Raw genomic sequence first — 23,005 nt, forward strand, 5'->3', positions numbered from 1 at the left:
GACAGTCACAGAGTTGTTCCTAAGCTACTCCTGTGTTGTCTTGGCTGTGTGCTTAGGGTCATTGTCATTTTGGAACATAAACCTTTGGCCCAGTCTGAGGTTCTGAGCGCTGGGTAACAGGTTTTTATTGAGGATATCTCTGTACTTTGCTCCTCTCAGCTTTCCCTCAACCCTGACCAGTCTCCCAGTCCCTGCTGCTGAAAAATATCCCCACAGCATGATGCTGCCACCATCATGCTTCAATACCATCCCAATTGGTATTGGGTAGCTGATGAGAGGTGCCTGGTTAGCTCCAAACATAACGTTTAGTATTGAGACTAAACAGTTCAATCAGACCAGAGAATCTTGTTCCTCATAGTCCTTCAGGTGATTTTTTTTTTACAAACTCCAAGTGGGCTTTCATGTGTTTTGTACTGAGGAGAGGCTTCCGTCTAGCCACTTTGCCATAAAGCCCAGATCAGTGGAGGGCTGCAGTGATGGTTGTCCTTCTGGAACTTTGTTCCATCTCCACACAGGATCTCTGGAGCTCAGTCACTGTGACCATCGGGTTCTTGGTGACCTCTCTTACTAAGTCTCTTCTCCCGCAATTAGTTTAGCTGGGGGACCAGCTCTTGCACAACTCCTGGTTGTGCCAAACATCTTCCATGTCAGTATTATGTAGACCACTGTGCTCCTGGGAATCTTCAGTGCAGCAGAATTTTTTTTGTAGCCTTCCCCAGCTCTGTGCTTATCAAGAGTCCAGTCTCTGAGCTCTGCAGGCAGTTCTTTTGACCTCATGGCTTAGTTTTTGCTCTGATATGAATTGCCAGCTGTGAGGCCTTCAATAGAGAGGTGTGCGCCTTTCTGAATCATGTCCAGTCAATTTACTTTACCACAGGTGGACTCCAATCAATGTGTAGAAACATCTCAGCAACAATCAAGAGAAATGGGAGGCACCTGAGTGAATACATATGCAAATGTTATATTTAATTTCATTTCATATTTTTTCCTTCTTAATAAATTTATAGACATTCCTAAAATTCTGTCTTCAGTTTCTCATGATGTGTAGATTAATGAGAAAAAAAATTAAATTAAACAATTGTAGTATCAGGCTGCAACATAACAAAATTGAAAAAAGTGAAGGGGTTGTGAATACTTTCTGAATGCACTGTAAGTGAATGATGCTCACTTTTCAACAAAACCAGAGAGCACAGGGCATGTAGACTAGTACCAGATTACAATGTAGAGGCAGTTTTGTAGCTTTTCCTATGACTTTAGAAGTTTTCACCTAAATTGTACATGCATGATTCCTGAAAAGAGTGGTAAAGAAGATGCTGAAACTTCATCCCATCCGTCCATCATCTATACCCGCTTATTACTATTTAGGGTGATAGGCATCTGCTGGAGCCTCTTCCAGTTCTCTTCAGGTGAAAAGCAGGGGTACACCCTGGACAGGTCACCAGTTCATCACAGATGCTGAAACTCTATGAACTCTTATTCTCAAATAACAGATTGATATCTCTTTGTCTCTGCAGGTAATCGTTCCTATATTGTGCTGACAGGTCGTGTCCATCCTGGTGAATCTAATGCCAGCTGGGTGATGAAGGGCACTCTAGAGTTTCTGTGCAGTGATGACCCAGTGGCACAGAGTCTGAGGGAAACTTTTATCTTCAAGATCATCCCTATGCTGAACCCAGATGGAGTCATCAACGGCACGTGAGTGGAAGGCAGGAACAGTCCTGCTGAATGCAGGAAATCCAGAACATGTGTTATAACTTAGGTTAGAAGTTGATATGATAAACTAGTGCGAAGGTAGATCAGATAAATAGATACTAGAAATAAATTTCTCTCAGACACATCTGGTGCCAAATGATTATGCAGTGATATTTAGTATAGAATAAAACTGCATACAGATTATATATGAGATTACAGGATCATTTCCACTGAGGTGTTGTCATGATTCCCTTTTGGGACTTCCTGCCGGGGACCCTTACTTTATTTTACTTACTCTTACTTTACTTTACATGTTAATTACCTGTGATCACCTTCACCTGTGCTGAATCTACCTTGTTATCTCTCCCTATATATGGTCCCTGCTTCCCTTTGTGTGTGTGTGTGGAAGCATTGGTGATGGTTACAGTGCATTTTATTGTTGCTGTTAAAATACTCCCATTATATTTGGTTTAAGTTTTTTCTGAGCAGTGGTATTTCCAAGAGGAATAAAGCCTTGTTTCTTGTCCTGCATTTGAGTCTTAGGCCTCTCCTTCACTACTCCTTCTCAGCACACCACCAAAACGTAACAGGTGTATGTTTCTGTCATTTTTATTTGCAGTAAATGTAGTGAATTCCTAAAAAAATAAATAAATAAATTTAAAAAATTACAGCCGCCAAACTTTCCTTGTAGTATCTGGGTGTTACTCTTTCTGTATGACAAAGTAGAATGTCATTCATTCAAAAAGTATATCAGTATATAATCAAACAAATACATTCCTGACAAGACGTATCTACATTTCGAGGAATGTTTTAGGAAAGAGGGTTGGCTTTTCCTCTCCACTGTCACCAAGTGTTTGCTAATAAGTGATTTGTTGGGTTTCTATGTAAAGTGATTGTATTGTAATTTGGCGCTATACAAACTGAGCTGAATCATGCAAGGACAAACCCCTGAGTATGTACCACCGGCAGATTAAAGAAGTGGCTGTCATTGAAAACTTCGCCCAGTGGCTGGGCAAAGCTGGACTGAAAGACAGCATCTTTATTCATTTTTCTAATTACATAAGCATATTCTTTCTGGAGTGTAGTAGCATCACATCTAGCTTTCATTTATTTACAATAATTATTAATCCAAAAACAATAATGTATAAATTAACATTAAACAACCTTAAATTGAATTGAATTCCATCTTAGAGATGTTTTAATGATTTTACCCCCTGGGATTTTTCATTTCTCTTTTTTCCATTACAGTGACAGTATTTGTGGATGCAAGACAGCACCTTCACACAGCAGTTACAGCTAAACTTATAGTTCGTTATACAACTGACAGTATTCAGTCATGTAATAACATTTTACCAAAAGATGCTGGTAGACTACTTCCAACTATAACAATAGGTCAGCTGTATTCGGAGGGTAATACAAAGTGATGCACATGATAGGCTGATAGGGAACTGTTGCTGTATTATTGACTTCTACTACTGTAGAAATAAATTATACATAATTTGCTTATTAGTTGAGTCACAATGCAAGCATATGTCCATATGTATTTAAAGGAACAAAAACACACACCGTTGTTGGGGAAGACTGTAGGAGGTTACTGATGTTTTTCACTACAAGTTAATTTGTTTTTTTCAAATAATCTGCATTACTATATTTTTAAAGTCACAAACACTTTTTAAACATAACAACCAATGCCTTAATACTGTGAGGCTAAATAGGTTCAAAAAAGAACTTACAAATGCTATGTTTCTTCTCAGCAATCGCTGTGATCTGAACAGTGAGGATCTAAATCGCCAGTGGTGTAAACCAAACTCCATCCTCAGTCCAACCATCTATCACACCAAGGGTCTCCTCTATTACCTCAACAGTATAGGACAAACTCCACTGGTGAGATACACATATGCTGTTCTATGTAAAGGAAGATTGTCCTCTGGTTTAATAAAGAAAGGTCTACAGTGACTTCAGATGCAGTGTTTATTTCCATTTTTAAAAAAAGTCCATCTTTCCATAACCAAAGTACATTTGAAACTCCAGTTTGTGATGTAACAGTTGTACAATTTATATATCCATCATACACCCTAAGCACCTCCTTAATGCTTTAAGTGGCCATAAAATATAATGTGGCCCCTAAACATAACTGAGCCATCGTTTACCTTTCCTACCCTACGAAACCTATGCTGAGGCTGTTCACACCCCTGGGGACTCTAAGAATCTTCTGAAAGTACATATTTGCTCTTTAAATTCAGCTGAAGTGTTAATACAGATATTTAATGGAAGTCTTTTCTCTTGCTGGACATGTCTTCCAGGTTTTCTGTGACTACCATGGCCACTCTAGAAAGAAGAATGTTTTCCTGTATGGATGCAGTGTGAAAGAGACTCTGTGGCAGTCCGGCTCTCCTGTTGACACAGTAGGATTAAAAGAGGACCCTGGATATAGAGTAAGAGACACACATAGCCAAGTCGGCCATAGAGTGTCCAGCGTAAATGCTGTGTTTATTTGCAACAGCTGTAGTTAAAAAGTGCGGGATTTTTCAAAGTTGGTCTAAAATAATATTGATGTGCATGTAGGTATGTAACAATATGACTACATTATTGTAACATTCCCTACTCTCCACACTGACTCAGATGTAAGAAATTACAGCCAAAATACAAAGCCCTCATTCTGCCACAAAAATGCACTCTAAAGTTCATCTGAGGCTTAAAAAGGCCAGCCAACTAATTTGAGTTAATCAAAGTTAGTGCAGTAAAACATTTTTCTAACTTGTTTCCCAGGGAGACCACTGAACAAATGTCTGCTAGTGCTTCTGCTGTGTCTTTTTTCTATCCATATATGTGTCTCTTCCTTTCACTAGACCATTCCAAAGACCTTGGATCGTATTGCACCAGCTTTTTCTTTCAACAGCTGCAACTATTTGGTAATAATAACATTTTTATAGGACTCATTTTCATTTTTAATCTATATAATTAAAACACAACCATCTAAATTAATTGACTTTTCTTTTGATCATAATCTTTATCTTCGTTATCATTTTGTGTTATCACCATGTGTGTTATCATCATTATGCTCTTCTTCATATTAATCAGCATTATAATTGCTACTACATTATTATAACTTCATTATTACCTTCACCTTCAGTGTTAGCATCATTCTTATCAAGACCATCATCATAGAATCTAGTTCATGTAGTGATTTAAATGTTATTTATATTATTTTGACATAATAAATTATTTGTTCATTTACAGTAAAGAAATAAAAACAATATTATAATGGAAAAAAAAAACGTACTTAAAATGTTCTGATTTTAACTTGTCAGGTGGAGAAGTCTCGCTCTGCCACAGCCAGGGTGGTTGTTTGGAGGGAAATAGGTGTGCTGAGAAGTTATACCATGGAGAGTACTTACAATGGCTGTGACCAGGGAATATACAAGGTGTGTGAATATGTGTGTTAATATCACTGTTGAATAAAAGTAACACATTGAAATGTATAATGTATGGGCTTCCAAGTAGTACCGTAACCTACGCCCACCAAACAGAATTTAGATTTATTTCTAGCAGTCATTTAAATTTGTTGCATTCCTTAAAATATTTATGACAAATATATTTATTGGACCAATTCTAGACTCAATGTAGTGATAGTTCAGCTGCCAGGAAGGTAATGGCTCCCCTTAAATGTGTACTATACTATGTAATGTCAAAAACTGCATTGTCAAATCCCCTTGGAAATATCTTTTTTAATGATCACATCTTCATTTTAGTCATAACAATAATAGACAAACACTGCCAATAAAATTCCAGGAGGTCATTTTTATGCACTGATTGCAGTTTCCTTGGCGCACATTCCGATTTGTGATTTTTCAGTAATCCACAAGCCATTTCAGGTAGGGTAACCAAGACCAAAAAACCAGAGAGGTTTGATGGTTCAATCCTTGGCTTTCCTGGTCCACAGGCCAAAGTGTCCTTGGGCAAGACACTGAACCCCAAGTTACCCCCGGTGTGTGAACGGTTGCATGAGGGAGTGGGTTAAGGGACAAATAGTGTCAAAGCGCTTTGAGTACACTTGAGTGTAGAAGAGTGCTATACAAGTATAAAACCATTTACCAGTTTGGAATTAAGGATTAAGTTGTGACCACAGACTTAAGCAAGACAAAGTTTTGCCATGAATTCTATGGTGTTAACATGAATCTATTGACTTCTCAGTTGTTGAGTTTTGTCTACAACAATTTGGTTCCCAGTTTGGTTCCCTTTACTGCACTTTGCATGAAGTTAACTGATAAATGATTGATAACTATGATGATAACTATTTGTTATTTATGTTAAAAAGCATCACCTGTGTGATTTTAGTGCCTAAAACTTTTGCACAGTACTATATATGTAGTGGAGGATAAAAAGAGAGTACTGAGAGAAAAAGTGAAATAATAATAGCCAAGGTTTTGTGCATTTGCAGGGGTTTTTGGACTGTGGGAGGAAACCAGAGTACTCAGAGTAAACCCACACAAGCACAGGGAGAACATGTAAACTCCACACAGAAAGTTGCGAACCCAGGACCTTCTTTCTGTGAGGCAACAGTGCTAACCACTAATCCACTGTGCTGCCCGAGAGTCTTTCATCCATTGGATTAAACTTTAGACACAATTGGCATAAATGGGATCACCTCACAAAATTTCACTATTCACAGGGGAATTAGACTAGGATGCCCACTCTAATCATCAATTTGCCATTTTCACTGGCAGTAATATGACCGAACAATCAAATCAAAGGAATACTCAACACTAACTCAACATAAAATTTATGCAGATGATAAATTATTATATTTACAGGACCCTACAATTCACTACAACAAACTTAAAACATTATCAGTACATTCTCCAAGATTTCAAACGTCACAATAAACTGGAACAAATAACCATACTACCATTATCTGAGGACACCTTGGATTCTGCAGCTCAAGTTTCCCCCTCACTCTCCATACAGGCAACATTAAATACTTAGGTATCAATATTTTCCCCAGGCTGTAAGTAATCTTTAATCTCAACTACACGAGTCTGTTAAAAAAAAAAAAAAGCTATAGAACATGATTCCAAATGCTGGTCCACGGTCCCACTGTCAGTCACTGGGTGAAATAAAAGCTACCACAAATTAACTATCTGTTCTGAAACCTTACCATAAAACCTACAGATAAATTATTTAAATCACTTGACTCATTAACAGTACAATTTTACTGGAAAAATAAGAAACCCAAAATGTCTCTATCACCACTTCAAAAGAAAAAAATCACAACAGCTCCATATGTTCTGCATTACTATCTAGCAAACCAACTGCAATATTTAGTCAAATAGATTCAGAAGGACAATCACAGCATCCCATGGGATCATTTGGAACAAAATCAATGCAGGAATATCACAGTCACAAAGCTTCCTTTTGAACCATATTCAAACAACAAAATGGATTACTGTAACAATATTACAATCTCCTCAACTCTGACAGCCTATCATGGCAGCACATCATTACGTATTTGAAAATAACCAGTTTATAACATTCAGCACTCTAGTCTGAAAGTAGGTTGGAGGAGGAACACTTTCTCCACTACCAACAACTAAAATCCATAATTCAATCAAATGTTAATATAATCACCAACCCATCACAACCTACCACGTTAACTTAAGAGTTAATGAAAACACCCAACTCAAAGAAAATAATAACCAAAGTTTATAAGCTCATATCAAATTGTGACATGGCAGTGGCATTGCCACTAACTAAATGAGAAAATATTGATAGCAGTCTATCCCCCAGACCTGACTTCTGAATTGAAATATGTAATAATATATTCTCTATGACCAGCAATACAAATTTAGAACTTATACAGTGTAGAATTATTCACAGGACTCACATCACACAAAGTAAAATGTTTAAAATGGACTTAAGCAACAGTGGCAGCTGTTCACAGTGCACACTTGGCAGTACTGATGATTTCTTCTATGCCACTTGGACTTGTCAACAGTTCATTCCCTCTGGATCGCAGTGATAGAAAAACTCTCCAATATTCTGAGCTGTAAAACCCTCCCAACTCCATCACTCAGTCTGCTCGGTAATATTGTAGTAACTGACTATCTCCCACTATAATGACTTTAGCTGAACTAAGCACTAAATCAGACAGGAAGTCTAGAAATTCTGTTAAAAACTCTGAGTAAGGGACAGGTTGATGGTACACAGTGACAAGTAGAACTGTTTTTTGTGTTTTTCAGTTTGGATGTGTGAGGCTAAGAGTGAGGCTCTCAAATGAGTTATAACTGCTCTGAGGATGTGAGGATGTGAAGAAGTCATCAGTCACTTCTGCGTGCAAAGCAGTCTGCAGGAATGTGATAGATAAATTGGGATAGTAAGATTTTATATAATCAGGATGGGTACAGCTGCTGAAACTCCCTAAACACAGGTTGATCTAATACCACTTCCAAACAGTTTCTGCAGCTGGGAGTACACTGTTAACCAAGTGGAAAAGAAAGAAACTCCATACTAAAAAACTTTCATTACATGACTATAATAAAATCTACTGGTACTCCATTGGTTTCACCATTTTGTCACATTATTTGGGCATCTGTTTCCTTTTTATATTCTCTCTTCTTCCCTTCTCTTTATTTCTCCCTCATACCTACAAGACAAATTCAATTCAATTCAGTTTGGTTTGTATAGTTCCAATCATCTCAAGGCACTTTACAAAAAAAACAATAACCAAACCCAACAAATCCTTTGTGAGTAAGCACTGGGCAGAGGTGTGGAGCTGTGTAAGTGATCCAGGTATGTAAATAGACATGGGGCTGCTGCTGATCAATGGCGGGTGGGGGGAGGAGTGGGGGAGGTCAGTTTTGTCCCAATGTCTTTCAAAGCAGCAGAAGAACTCAATGGCTGTTGGCCAGGCTAAGGTCATTCACTGAGTGGGGGGGGCTCTACCTTGTAGTTGGTGATCGCCATAAGCCCTTTCTAGACAGAGGCAGAGTCGTTGGCTGAGAATTGCTGTTCCATTCTCTCACCATACACTGATTTAGCTCTTCTCACCTCCTCGCTAAGTCTGTACTTAGTCTCCTTATATTTTTCTTTGTCCCTACTTCTGAATGCAGCCTCTTTCTCTGACCTGAGCTGTCTGTTGGTGGCAGTTTGGCTGAGTATATGCCGTCCAGTATAGGGAAGAACACTCAGAAGTGGAGAAACCAAACAACCAGGAGGATGGCCCAGCACAGGAGGAGCAGCTCCTCAGGACCACAGTCAGCTGTGCACCTCCATTTAAAAGAGACAGGACACTCATTTGAAGACAGTGATGTACATATTTTGGACAGAGAATATAGGTGGTTTGAGAGAGGAGTCAGGGAAGCTATATATGTCCAAGTGGAAAAACCCACCCTTAACAGGGGTTGAGGGCTCAGACATAACTTGTCTTCAATCTACCAGGCTGCCCTCTCATCTGTTTCCAGGAAATTAAGGAACACATCAAGTATCTTCCAGGGAGGACACACTCTGCAGCCAGTTGGTGAATCAGAGGGGTCACAAGAGTCTACCATTAGATCCTAACGACACTCACCTGAGCTCACTTCTTTTGTTCACCTAAAAAGCCTATTCATGCCAGGTGTGAAGTGAAACCAACTCTACTCACCCGATTTACATAGCTCACCTAGTGAGCCTATTTAGGCTAGGGGTGGAGTGAAACCAACCTGAAAGATAAATTGGAGTTTCCTTACCAGCTTACATAAAGAGTCCAGTTGCCATGACGCAACCTCTAGATCACACAAATTACTAAATAAATGTACTTCAGTGGAAAATTCCAGTATAATTAAGTCCTGCCGTTGACATGGGAAACAAGGGCTCAGAAAAAAAATATTTTAGAACAAAATCCTACAGTTTTCCAAATACACGAGTTTACATGAATCATGTAAGATGTTTGTTTCACAGTTATCCTGACTTTACTGATAACAGTTTCAGAGTAAGAGTTTGTTGAACTTAAACAATGGGCTTTTTAGTTCTTATGTGTTTGTTTTGCTGATGTAAATCCATAACGACATCCTACTAAATACAGTTATCATTGCTTTTATTACTCAACTCAATTTTATTTATATTGCACATTTCAAGCAACCATGTAGCTGACCCCAAAGTGCTGTACATACAAAAGAAACCATAAGTACATACAACAATGGTATCTAACCAAACAATAAAATGCAATGTGTCATAAAAACTACCGGAGATATATAAAAAAAATCCTGACCAAAAAGATATGTTATCCACTATGTGTGTGTGTGTGTGTGTGCGTGTGTGTGCGTGCGTGCGCAGGGCCTGCAGACAGGAACCAGGGAGCTGCAAGAGATGGGCATGAAGTTCTGCCACAGTCTGCTGTGTGTAACCAAAGACATGAACGGTTTTTACATCAGGAGACTCATCCACCATGTTGACCCGGACCACAATTCTTACAAGTAAGACACCATCATGGCATGGCAGAGTCCTCATGCGCAGTATTCCCTTATAGCAGTAGAAGAATGAGAATTATTTTCCTTTAAAATTAATGCATGGTGCTGCTGGTTATAATTCATGATATGGTTACAGGAGATTTCCAGTGTTTATTCTTGTCACACAAGGTAGAATATCTGAATAATAAATCCAAGCAAAATAATGTGTGGATCTATAAGGTGAAGGAGAAAAGGGAGAGAAATGATGGGTGAATTTTTACTAAAGGCTAAAATCACCTAAAATAGATATCAGGCAAGGACACACAACTAACTCACTAAGGACTAGAACAAAGTTTATTGATACACAGACTGACTGGAATTGGCATCTGAAATGATTAACCCTCGGGGGTCGATTGAACGTGCCAGTGCTTTTTGTGGCATCTTCTCCTGATAATGCTGAAAAGAACTTAAATTACTCTGTCAGTTTTGATAGTATAGATAAGAGCAATACATCATCTGAATCTGTAAAGGGCCTACTTTTATTATACAGTCATAATAACAACAAAACGCTGTGCTTTTGCACTGTTCATATGGAAATAATCTGAGGTGAGCCAGGTAATTATGTTCACGCCCAAAAGAAATGGTATGAAACGTCAAGCTTCATCTTAGAATTTACTTACTTTTTCTGTGCGTTTGGATGATGGCACGCTACATAGGTGAAGAAGCACTTCTGATAGTTCTGGACAGCGACAAAGAGTTCGCTTTCTCGTCAGAGGAAAAATGTGACTCAGATGACGAACGTTTGCATTTTTAAGAGTGACTGGACACAGCAGAGGATATAATTCCTGACGAGTAATTCCCTCAGCCACATTCCTGACTGAAAGGCTCATTATTTGGATCTTTGTCTTCTCAGGTGAATCACATGATTATTTATGATCATGCACGTCTTCTTGTATATGCCCTTTCTACAAAAAAATTGCCTTAGAAAAGTCTAATTAGTGTATTGTTTTCTGTGAATGAGTGAGCAAGATGATTTTCACATCATTTTGAAGCAAAAACTCAGACATGGGACATGGGAAATCAGGTTAGACCAAAGTACATGACAGTACATATACATGACTGTCATGTCATCTTCAGCGAATGCCAAACGGCCCAGGTTCATCAGGGTGGAGTCTATGAAAGTCCTTAATGAGGTTAGAGTCCAGAATGTTACCCGCGGACACCCAGGACTGCTCTTCTGGACTGTTGCCCTCCCAGTCCAAAAGGTACTGATGTCCCCTGCCACAATGGTAACAACGGTGGATGAGCGCATAAGTGGAGGCGAAGACCACTTCCTTCCCAAGGGCAGGAAATAGAGGAGGTTGAAACCCATCAGCACACTTAAAAGGGGTAAGCTAACAAAGCCAACAAAGCTGTCTACTCCACGAGGAAGGGTTGTGTGAGGACAATATCTGCATACCTGTCTTCAACTCCTAGTTAACCTGCTCTGAATGGCCATTAGACTGGGGAAGGTAACCAGATGACAGGCTGACCTTTGCCCCCAGCAACTTGCAAAAATCCTGCCAGAAACATGATATGAAGTGGGGACCCTTGGTCAGACGCAATATCTTGAGGAAAAATGTGCAGTTTAAATATGTGTTCTACCATCACCTCTGCCGTATGCTTGGCAGAGGGCAACTTGGGGAAAACAATGAAGTGTGCTAACCTGGAGAAACAGTCAATCCCAGTTAGAATGGTGGTGTTACCATAGGTGTTAGGCAGTGCAGTAACAAAGTCCAGAGGACCACGGGCGATGAGGCACAGGTAAGGTGCGTAGGAATCCAGCTGGAGGTTGGTGGCTGAGCCATGTCAGAATTAGTTGTTATGAAGAAAAAAACAAAATGTATATTTGTTTGTGTATTTATGTTTTTTTTCCCATTTTGGTGTAAATAAAGAATCTTACACACTAACCAATTGCAGATTACTCTAATCATGTATATATACAGTTAAGACACTGTATATAATTTTATGTGTTTGTGCTTAGTTTGTGAGGCAGCTTTGTTAGATGTAGTGTAGATGTAACTTTTTTAAAATGTCATTTATGAATTTCTAAAAGATTACTTTTAATACATTTTTGCTCCTTTGATTTATTTGTTTTTAAACTTAAGTGCAGAGACCAATAAGAAAGACTAAATGCACGTTAAAAGATGTCAGATAAATAATTTGAAGTCAGAGTTAATTTAAAGGAACAAAAGCCTGAAATCTATGAATGGAGAAAGAAAAAATGAATAAAATGAATATCTAGATTTTAAAGCATTCCACTGACAGTAATCCATTGACATAGCAAGAAAGACAGCAGACTGCTAGCTTATGTAACCATGGAATAAATAATTATTCAAAACATAATTTTTGCAAATGTTTCATGAGGATGGAACTATATGCGCTGTGTTTATTAGACCTCAAAGATAAACATGTCCAGTGTTTAATATAATTTTCCTCTCCTCTCTTGTAGCTGTTTTGAAGATGACGAGCCTCCATGTGTTGAGGAGATTGAGTATTCCACAGATTGGCCAACACATAAAGGTAGTGAACTGGATTCTGACGTCAACAGCAACATGGCCTGTGCTGACGAAGAGGATGGGGGAAGAAAAGAATACGGGGGAGCAATACATTGGCGAGGCAGCATCGGCCAATCACAGCCATCAAACATAAAGAGTTGCCTGTATCCTCACCTGATTAGACAGGCATCCATGGAAATGTGTAATGGTATGAGCATTGCTAATGGGCAAATTATGAATTAAAGTAACATTTTTCCATTTTTGATAGAGATTAGTCTTCAAAGCATTATAAGCTTTGCTCCTGAAAAACAGTGATAGTTCCGCCTGTGTGTGCGTGTGTGAAGCATGGATAGGCCACACCCTTAGTAGATGCAAGATACAATAACAGTCATGGCGCGTGACAGTGAAATGCACATAGGACATGCCATTAGTTGACTATTTGCATTAAACATAAAATTACTTATATATAAAACAATCAACTCAAGGTCCCCTTTCTGACTTCTCTGATCTTTTCAAATGTTTATCTTTTTCTTGATCAGGAAATGGAACTGGTTTATATGCATGGATCTTCCATAATGTGATAACAAATCAAACCTGAACTCACATGAAAGGGGTCACTTGGCTCTTAATGAGGAATGCACACTTTGTTTTAAATGCTGCTCAATGGACTATAAGTTCAAAGCATCCAGTAGGAAAACAAGCCTTTAAATTACTCATTACCAGCTTATCACTATAGTAGCATTTAATGGGTGGTTATAATTGTCTTAATGGTGTGGTCCCATGCAACTGTAGCACGACTGTCCAGCGGGCGGTACTGCAGTTAAATCTGTTTGAATAAAACAATAAGACTGACACATTGTGCTGCTTTCGTTAACAGAGTCGCTCTTCTAATCTTTATTACAATCATGAAATCAGTGTCTTATATCACTTATATGTGAATTACTCAAACAAAACACCAATAAACATGTTTGGTATAACTCCTGTCAGTCTTTCTTATACTCAAATAGTATCTGTCTCAACTCAGTACAAATCCCCATAAACAGGCTTTACAATGTATTACAGTCTCTGTTATATGTATCCTAATAGCCACCATAAACTTAAATAGTTGAGCGAACCATTAAATACATCATTTAAACATGTAAACTAAATGAATACCACAAACATGCCCCATCAGAAGAAATACCATTACTCTCTCCACTACAACCACACAGTTATAAAGCTTCGGAACGTCATATTATTACGGGTAATCGGTGCGCTGGAGCTATTATTCTTTCAGATATTACTATTTTAAGACCAGATCCTGTTGCGGTACGTCCGTGATTGAAACGCCATTTTAGCAAACAAAATACGGTCTACGTTAAACACCTTAATTCTACTCAGGAGGTGTATATTACACTGTTAAAACAATTTATACACATTCTCAACATATTGTTTCATGTCTTCTGCCCTTTGGGATTGCTTTCACCCTTTCACCCCTTTGAATAAAGCAACAAGACAGGTACGTTGTGCTGCTGTAATGGCTTCTTCTCCGCGGCTTATAATCACAATACTGAAAACATCAAAAACACCATAAAATAATCAAATACATTAAAAAAACAAATTATTCCTGTGACTACACATACAGGGTGTCACACAACCAATAAACAAACATGAGTAGGATGAACCCATTTCTATAATCACCATGCTTACAACCTGCTACATGCTAACAACCATTTGTTTTGTAAGAATGTAGGTCCAGCTGAATTTGCCTGGTGTGTGAAACTCACAAATCCATTTGCTAGTATTAATATATGACAGTGATTCAATGTTGAAGACTTCAGAAAGAAAGGTTTAAAAAATGATGTTTGCATTCAGCATCAAAGCAGAAAATAGCAGGGTGTCAGGGTCTGTATGTTGAGCTGATGGCTGGGAATGCAAAACTTCAAAGTTTATTTCTCATTTTCTACCATTTTTCTATCATTAACCACAATCTTCTCTTATGTTATAGTTGCCTAAACCTAGGGAGAGGCTTGTAAAAAGGCAGAAATTCATTCTATTACAGTACATTATTTAGAAATGAACACTTCAACTGAGTTTATTTTCAGCAGGCTAGGTGGCAGCGAGTGGCTTTGTCACCACGACCAACACCCACATGAGTATGTACCCATCTAGCCATTGTTCCACTGGTGGTGGTTCAGTCAGTGTGTGTCTGTTTACCTGGGCAGACTGCCTTCAATTTTGCAGATATTCATGGTTTCAGAATAATCTCACTGCAATATATATTATTTTTGACCCGCAGACCTGCTTTTTACTCGCCCAATTAGGACAAAATGTTCTTTTGACCAACCGAAGCCTTCACTCTGGTTTCCTGTGAAAAGTTAGAAACTTTGTATAAATATGCAGTGCATTTAGAAAGTATGCATACCCCCTTCACTTGTTTCAGTTTTGTTATATTGCAGCCTGATACTGTTTAAAGTCATCCTTTTTGTTTGTAAATTTGATATAAAGAAAAAACTGATATATCACATTTACATAAGTATTCATACCCTTTGCAACAAGTTGTTGGATAAAGTCAGAAGTCTCCTTTAATGATTATGGGTACACCCGGGTTGAAAGTCACTCTCTGGATTAGAACCGAAATGTTAAACTTCAAAACTTCAAAGCAGCTATTGAAAGTCAAAATCAGTAGTGACCCTTTAAGCAATCCAGATAGGCAATAAAAGTGCCCCATGTAAACATACACTGATCAAGCTCATCTAAACAGGGTTCGTTCACCTTTTACAAGGTCAAATTCAAACACTTTCAAGGTCAATTTTCAGGCTTTTCCAGCAAGTACAGCTGTGGTAAATTACATATTTATAAGAATTAGGGCTGTCAATCAATTAAAATATTTAACCATATTTAACTAATCACAGGATTGTCCATAGTTAACTCGCGGCTCAGACAGCCTTGACACAGCAAAGCGGAAACGGGAAAAGCTGGCAAATAATACTATTTTTTATAACAAATTATATTAACTTAACAAATTAAGTTAAGTCTGTTAACAAATTATTATAACTTCACTTAACACAAGCAACATAACAAGTGCCCTGTGTATGCAGTCAGTAATCAGTTGTACATGTGGTGCATGGATGTATGATAGTGTTGGCTGCCACCTAAGTGGATCAAACAAAGGAAAATGTGTGTGTGCCACTGGGCAGGGATGAAGAGAGACTGTGAGAGAGGACAAACTACAGGAGAGAGAAAGAAAAGGGTTGGTTAAGAGGTCCCCGCAATGACTGGTAAACCCATTTCACTCACATTAAAGCCATCCTATTGATGCTAGTGACATGAATTCAGACAGTAATGACTGTGACTCGGTTTGACTGTGATTATAAAGTGGATTTTTAAAAATGAGACATCTTGTAGCAGTGTCGCATTGTATGGAAGGAGAACCCTGGAACAAGTAATGCAGACGCAAACACACTGAATGTTTGTTAGTCAGTTCACCTAGGCAGCAGGTGAGCTCTGTGGATTCAAGGAAACAGGAATTCCTATAAGAGTAACAGGAACACAGCATGAAAAGAATGTCAGCAAAGGTACCTGGCCTGGAGACTGCTGCCATCAAAAAGGAAGTACAATCTGGTGTCGGGCTGTTGTGAGACACCATCTTAAATGCCACACTAGCTGATAGAACTTGATGAGCTGCATGTGCTCTGCTGTCAGCTGCTTGGATCTCACACACACACACACACACACACACACACACACACCCTCACACACACACACACACACACACACACACACACACACACGCGCACACACACGCGCGCACACACACACACACACAGAAAGCCTGGGGAGAGAAGCCAGGTTGGCAGATCCTGACAAGTAGATTAATATCGAGAGAGTAGAAGAGGCTACTACGTTTTAATATTTAATGATGAACTGTCAGAATACTTGATATTGAACTTTTAGACAAACCACGCTAGAGACCCATTTTCACATCTCTGAAACTTCAGTTGTGAATGTGTAAGAACACCTATATTCATTGACAGTTCACTGAAAGTGTTGATTTTAATCATTTCTTTTATTGATGCTGGAGCTTAAACATTGATCGACAGCAATCCTGTGAATGATGTATTGGAGCTGTGATGCAGCTGGAACATGACCAATCTATAACCAGTGACAGATGGGGTTTGACTCTTACAGTGTTTCCTCATGAAGAAGTAAAACAATATTTATTTAAATTAGTAAGTGAAACGTGGTAATTAGATTTCACTGGTGTGAATCATCTTCATTATCGAGAGACTAAATCAAGTAAAGGTCACAGGCTAATTCCACCCACTGCATAATATTGAAAAATGCTAATAATTAGGGAATGGTGCTCAGAGGGGAGAAAGGGAGGTGGATGGGGTGGGAAGTGGATGTGTGAGGAAGAGGTTGGTCAGTTTGACATTCCCTGGTCAAAGAAAAACAGGGAGTGACCCAGAATAACAACATACCTATGCCACAGAGGGCTCTTTTGAAGCGGAGGATTTGTCCCCTCCAGAATCCCCTGCAGGAGGCAATGTGGTGGAGGACGATGGTTGTCCACAGCCATAACAATTTGGCCAACTGACCCCAAACCCAGCAATGTCTGCATCACAAGCGCAAGAAAAGATAACGTAACATTAGCCAGAGGTCTAATGTTCAAATACGTTGCAAAGTTATGTAATTACAAGACTTTAATTGTGTGGGAATGTGAAAGTGACTGAAATATCACAGCAGAAAAGAAATCAAAATGTTACCACAAAGATAACTGGACAGAAAGTGAAGGAAAATTTATATTGATTAAAATTAAGGCTGTTAACGTTAACACGTTAATCACTGTGATTAACGTGGTTAATGTGGTTAATGCTAACTTGTGGCCAGTGACTGCTCTGTGGCAAACATTAAGATAAGGACTCACTCATTATTTTCCCAAGAAGATTACAATTCCCCCAGTATTGAATGACCCTATGTTTTCATTACAGTGATTTATTAGTAACAACCTTTACAATCCCAGCCAATACAAGGATGGCTCTCTAACACTTTTACGGGCTCAGTACAGCAAAAATGTGTTTGTGAAATAGTGAATATACAACAAAACAAAGTGTACCTCTTTGCAATATTACTATACTGTTAAATAATTTAAAACTGTACCATCTTAAAATTGGATTATTTTATAATTGAAATGTATCCTAATATGTGTGTGTGTCTGTTTATCTATCCAGATAAATAGATAGATAGATAGATATATTTGGACAAAAACTTTAGTTTCTTGAAAGAAGAGTATTTCTTCTCAAAATACATTTACAATTCTTTATCTTGGATTAGCTTCCATTTGAAAAGAGAGAGATTAGCACTGGGTTATCCTTTGCTTGCGGAATGCCAAGATAAATTACTTAAATTACCTGAGTATAGTGATAGCATGAACAATTCACATACATTACTTAAAACAAAAACAAAACCAATAATTGATTTGCATAACACAGCTAGAGGCAGTGCTTCACTGAAAGGCTGCAAAAATGAAGCGAAGGTCCGAGAAATAAAGGTATATTTGCAGTATAAATTAAAGACAGAACTGTTTTTAGACAAAGGCCATACAGGTGGCCTTGCCTGTATACCTCATAGTTGAAAGAGAAAAAAATGACACTGGCTCATTGGCTTACACAATGTAAGAATCACATTCAAGTAACCAGGGATTCAATTTCTGGAAAAAAACTGTGAAAAGGTGTGTATCCTCAACCCCAGTTTCTGGTTTGTATCATCTGTTCTTTCTCTCTTGTCCAATAATTTCATGAAACTGTTTCTTTTCAAAATAGCTTAATTCAAAACTTTACTGAATGTTAGATGCTTCTTATTAATGGTAGTTCAAAATAGTTTTTTTTTTGGTTACATACTTTCTTTTTTTATGCTTTTGACATAAACTCTTTATAACATAATTTTTAAATTGTTAGTTGCATCATCACAACAGAAGACAGTATAGGAAGCAGAATGCCCTGCAGAAAAAGTTTGGGAGCCACTGGGTTATACTGACAGATTTGTGAAGATTCTTTCATACCTAAAATCAGAAGGACGATTATTCCACAGGGAATGGTCCGCAGACAATCTGTGGCTGCAATACTCCATTGAAAATGATTCAATGTTCTGCTGTAGTTAGACACTGTTTTTGAAAGATGGCATAACTTTAATAGAGACTCCTAGACCAAGCTTTTAACAGGGATGAAATGGAGAGCAGAATTAAAATAGAACAAGAGCGCCAAAGAAACAGAGAATAATGGCCAGACTTGTTAACATAACATTATATCTTGCCAGAGAAAACGCACGATTCGAGGGTTTTGATGAAAACCACACATCTTTAAACAAAGGTAATTTCCTTTAGCTTGTTCAGCTACAGTAGTAGAGGTTCAAAATGTTACACTCTGCTGCGGTGAGTTTTTACTTTTACCATGACTGCACCACAGTCATTTGCACCACAGCACAGCATTTTTTTACACTATAATGTCTGTAGGTGGCGCTCAGCTTACACTCACATGTACATGGCCATACCGTAGCCCATACTGTAATGAATGTGTACTTAGAAACTGAAGTTTGGTGTAAACTCTGATTATTGTGTCTAGATTGTTTGTTTACTTTATTATTTTGGAAATTTCCACTTGACTTCATGTGGAAAATCCTAAATTATTCCTGTGTAACTAAACAGCAAACATAGATCCGTTTGTTTTAAGGAACATATTGTATTGTTTTGATTATATTCTGATGTAGCGTAGGTTTTGAATGCATGACGTTCTAGCTTCTCCCACACCAACAGTAACCTCTCGACACCATAGGGAAGGTTGGTGGAGGTGAACGACGCTGTGCGTTCACACAGGAGACGTGAGTTTGCTCCTACTTCAATCTGCACTCTGAGATTGAGATAAGAATTCCTTTTCATTTTCACTGTGAGTCTCTGCATATAATAAAACTTTAATCAAATAACATTTAAGCTATAGTCAGAGAACTGACTTTTATGCTGGAGAATCTGATATTTTGGCAGAAAAAAATATGTTGGCTGGAAACATTTTGTACATGTATACACAGCAAAATCGCTAATGTTAAATTAACATTCTCAGAGTTTATTGTTTATTTAACACTGGCAATTTTACTGTGTAGGTATATAAGTTTTAAAGATATTGTCAAGAGTTTATTGAAATAAAACTGAAACAAAACTAGGCTGGAGGTTTTCAATGAGATTTAAATGCAGTTGTCAATAGGTATTCACACATTTACAGGTGGAAAGCCATCTCTATGGCCCCCAACACACACACCAACACACATACACACACACACAACCACACAAAATCCATATTTATTGCGAAGGAAAAGGACTTCACTTTTATTTTATAGGACACACACAAAAGATAAAATGTAAGATAGAAAATAAACACAGATACACAGTGCAATATAAGTACATACTGTACAGCACAGTGCAGCAAAATCTGCTGTGTTAAATCAAAGTGTTTATATGTCAACAGTTTTTAGTGTTAAATTCACACTGGTGATTTGCTGTGTAGTTCACGTCTGTTTATATGTCAACCAGTCTAAATGAACACAAGAGCTGAGTGTGGTTCTACCGTCATTACAGATATGAGGCTATTTTGCTACAGTATGTGCCTAACACATAATGTGCATATAATTTAGCACTTCTGTCAGTAGAAATAGATTGTCTTAGTAGCACTGATTCCGAATCGATCATTGGTCAGTTTATCTGAAGAAGTCACAGCTTTAAGCAGCCTATCTTATCACAGTAAAATCTGTTTATAGATTCACCACTAGAGATTTGTTTTATTTGCATTAACACCGTGTCATTCATTGTTTATTATGCATGACTAAGGATTTACTTTGTGAAAAACATCATTAAAAATTTTTCACCTCTGGGACTGTTTATGCCTGTGTACAGTACCTGCTTCTGTTACCATGGAAATACTTTATGCATCTCCATGTGTGGCACCAGATTACTCAGAGACTGAGAGAGAGAGAGAGAGAGAGAGAGAGAGAGAGAGATTGTGCTCGATGATGCTACATGCAGCATAATGTTTACCACTGTGTGTGCCACCCTGCTCTCATCTGAGAAGAGAATGAGGATGCATGGGGAGCAGGTTTTGTAGGCCTCTCTCAGTGCACCTCCTGTTCCTCCTTGCACAAAAGAGAAGATACTGGTCCTGCTGCTGGGGTGTTGATCTTTTACTGCCCTGTCCAGCTCTCCTGGTGTCATGGCTGGTCTCCTGGTGTCTCAGCCTGACTTGGCTTCATGTCATGGTCCATGCTATACCAATAGTGATAAGGACACTAGCAAGAAAAAAACCTTGAGAAGAATCAGTCAGGAAGTTTATCTGTAACAGCTACAAAACCATCAATGCAATTTCACTGGTGTGAAGCATTTTCATTAAAGAGAAACTAAATCAAGTAAAGGTCACAGGCTAATTCTACCCACTGCATAATATTGAAAAATGGTAATAATTAGGGCATGGTTTTCAGAAGGGAAGAAATGCAATAATAGCAATTAATTAGAAATATGTTGTCAGTCTGGTTCGAAAACCTGGTAGGGGCATTTCTGTGTGGAGTTTGCATGTTCTCCCTGTGCTTGTGTGGGTTTTCTCCAGATACTCCCACAGTCCAAAAACATGTATGTGAGGTTAATTGGTGACTCTAAATTGCCCATAGGAGTGAGTGTGAGTGTGTGTGTGGGTGACTTTCACCCAAAGAGAGCTGGGATAGGCTCCAGCAGTCCTTATGACCCTAATTAGAAATAAGCAGGTATAGATAATGGATGAATGAATGTTCTCAACAAATACTCATTGACTAAGATAACTGCATTATTGCACTGGAATTTACCTGCACCTTACACTACCTGAACTGAATCAGTACATTCAGGCATTAGTTTATATTCCACATTTATACTGTTGACTGGTAGTGTTTTGTAAAAACAATACAAAATGCTGATGTTGGTAAATGCCCTTTCCATGTTGTTGCAGATAATGAATGGTACAACACCTGTTACGGTGTTGATTGTTATTTTCAGTTTGCTACAGATGGCAATAAAAGAAACAAATTCATCCACCCACTCAGCTGTCAGAGATAAAGAGGGAAACAGGAATGTTCACAAAGATGCTGGCTAGATCCTGGATTCTGTTGGTTGCCTCAACTGCTGTGGTCTTTGGGTTCAGAATTGAAAAACACTGTCTGTAAAGTAGTTCTTAAATTGTTGCACAAGGATGTCTAAAATGTTGAAAAATTCCACTTTTAAATTTGTTTTGGTTCATAGATCACTGCCTCACTGTCTTGCCCTGTTTCAATCATTTTTTTCAAATGACAAATGTCATTCCCTTGACCCATGTCATAGGCATGTCTATCAGCTGGACAGCTGTACTGACATTGAAAATGGTTTGATATTATGTATTTTATAGATCATTAAATGTTTCTGAATTTCTGTTTGAAATCTCTTTAAAGTGAATTATGCACTCAGTACCGTTGGTAGAAGAATGGTACAGCAGTGCTTAGTGCTGCTCACAAGAAAATTCTGGGTTCAAACCCCATTCGACCCTGGGGACTTTATGTGTGGTGTTTGCATATTCTCCCTATGTCTGTGTGGGTTTTCTCTGGGTACTCCCACAGCCCAAACACATGCAGGTCAGATTGGCTGCTGATTCTAAATTGCACATATGTGTGAATGTGTGAGTGTTTGTCTCTATGTCAGCCCTGTACCATCAATCTTGTTAGGTACATTCGATTCAATTCAATTCAATTCAATTTTATTTGTATAGTGCCAAGTCACAATACAAATTATATCAAGGCACTTTGCAAAAAACAAGAACCCAAAACCCAACAAATCCCTTATGAGCAAGCACTTGGTGACAGTGGAGAGGGTTAAAGGGATTCTTGCCTTTAATGAAAGAAACCACCAGCAGAAATGGGCTCAGTCTGGGTGGCCACCTGCCTCGACCGGTTGGGGTGAGTGGATAGAGAGAGAAAAGTGCGCTGATGGAGAGTGCTCAGGCAGTCTAGGCCTATAGCAGCATAATTAATGGTTCAGAGCCAGCCCTAACTAAAAGCTTTGTCAAAAAGGAAAGTTTTAAGTCTAGCCTTAAAAGTATAGAGGGCGTCCACTTCCTGAACCCAGACTGGGAGCCGGTTCCACAGGAGAGGAGCTTGATAGCTAAAGGCTCTGTCTCACATTCTACTTTTGGAAACTCTAGGAACCACAAGTACCACAAGAACCACACTCTCAGAGAGTGAAGTGGTCTATTTGGATAATATGGTACTATGAGGTCTTTAAGGTATGAAAGAGCTTAATCATTCAGCTTGATCTTTGTATGTGAGGAGAAGAATTTG

General features: G+C 38.4%; 1 protein-coding gene across 2 annotated transcripts in view; it reads left to right on the forward strand.

Annotated features, from left to right (window-relative positions):
• Window positions 1-13,629, forward strand: part of agbl1 (AGBL carboxypeptidase 1) — an 81,649-nt gene extending 68,020 nt beyond the window's left edge. For both annotated transcript variants that reach the window (XM_026310719.1, XM_026310720.1), the window contains 7 exons: window positions 1,515-1,695; window positions 3,447-3,576; window positions 3,996-4,127; window positions 4,542-4,604; window positions 5,004-5,117; window positions 10,003-10,142; window positions 12,607-13,629. In XM_026310719.1, the coding sequence (XP_026166504.1) occupies window positions 1,515-1,695; window positions 3,447-3,576; window positions 3,996-4,127; window positions 4,542-4,604; window positions 5,004-5,117; window positions 10,003-10,142; window positions 12,607-12,895 (1,049 nt within the window). In that variant the 3' untranslated portion in view covers window positions 12,896-13,629. The remainder of the gene's footprint in view (window positions 1-1,514; window positions 1,696-3,446; window positions 3,577-3,995; window positions 4,128-4,541; window positions 4,605-5,003; window positions 5,118-10,002; window positions 10,143-12,606) is intronic.
• Window positions 13,630-23,005: the final 9,376 nt, after the last annotated feature.

The sequence above is a fragment of the Mastacembelus armatus genome, chromosome 6 (assembly GCF_900324485.2).
Source record: "Mastacembelus armatus chromosome 6, fMasArm1.2, whole genome shotgun sequence".
Classification (NCBI taxonomy): domain Eukaryota; kingdom Metazoa; phylum Chordata; class Actinopteri; order Synbranchiformes; family Mastacembelidae; genus Mastacembelus; species Mastacembelus armatus.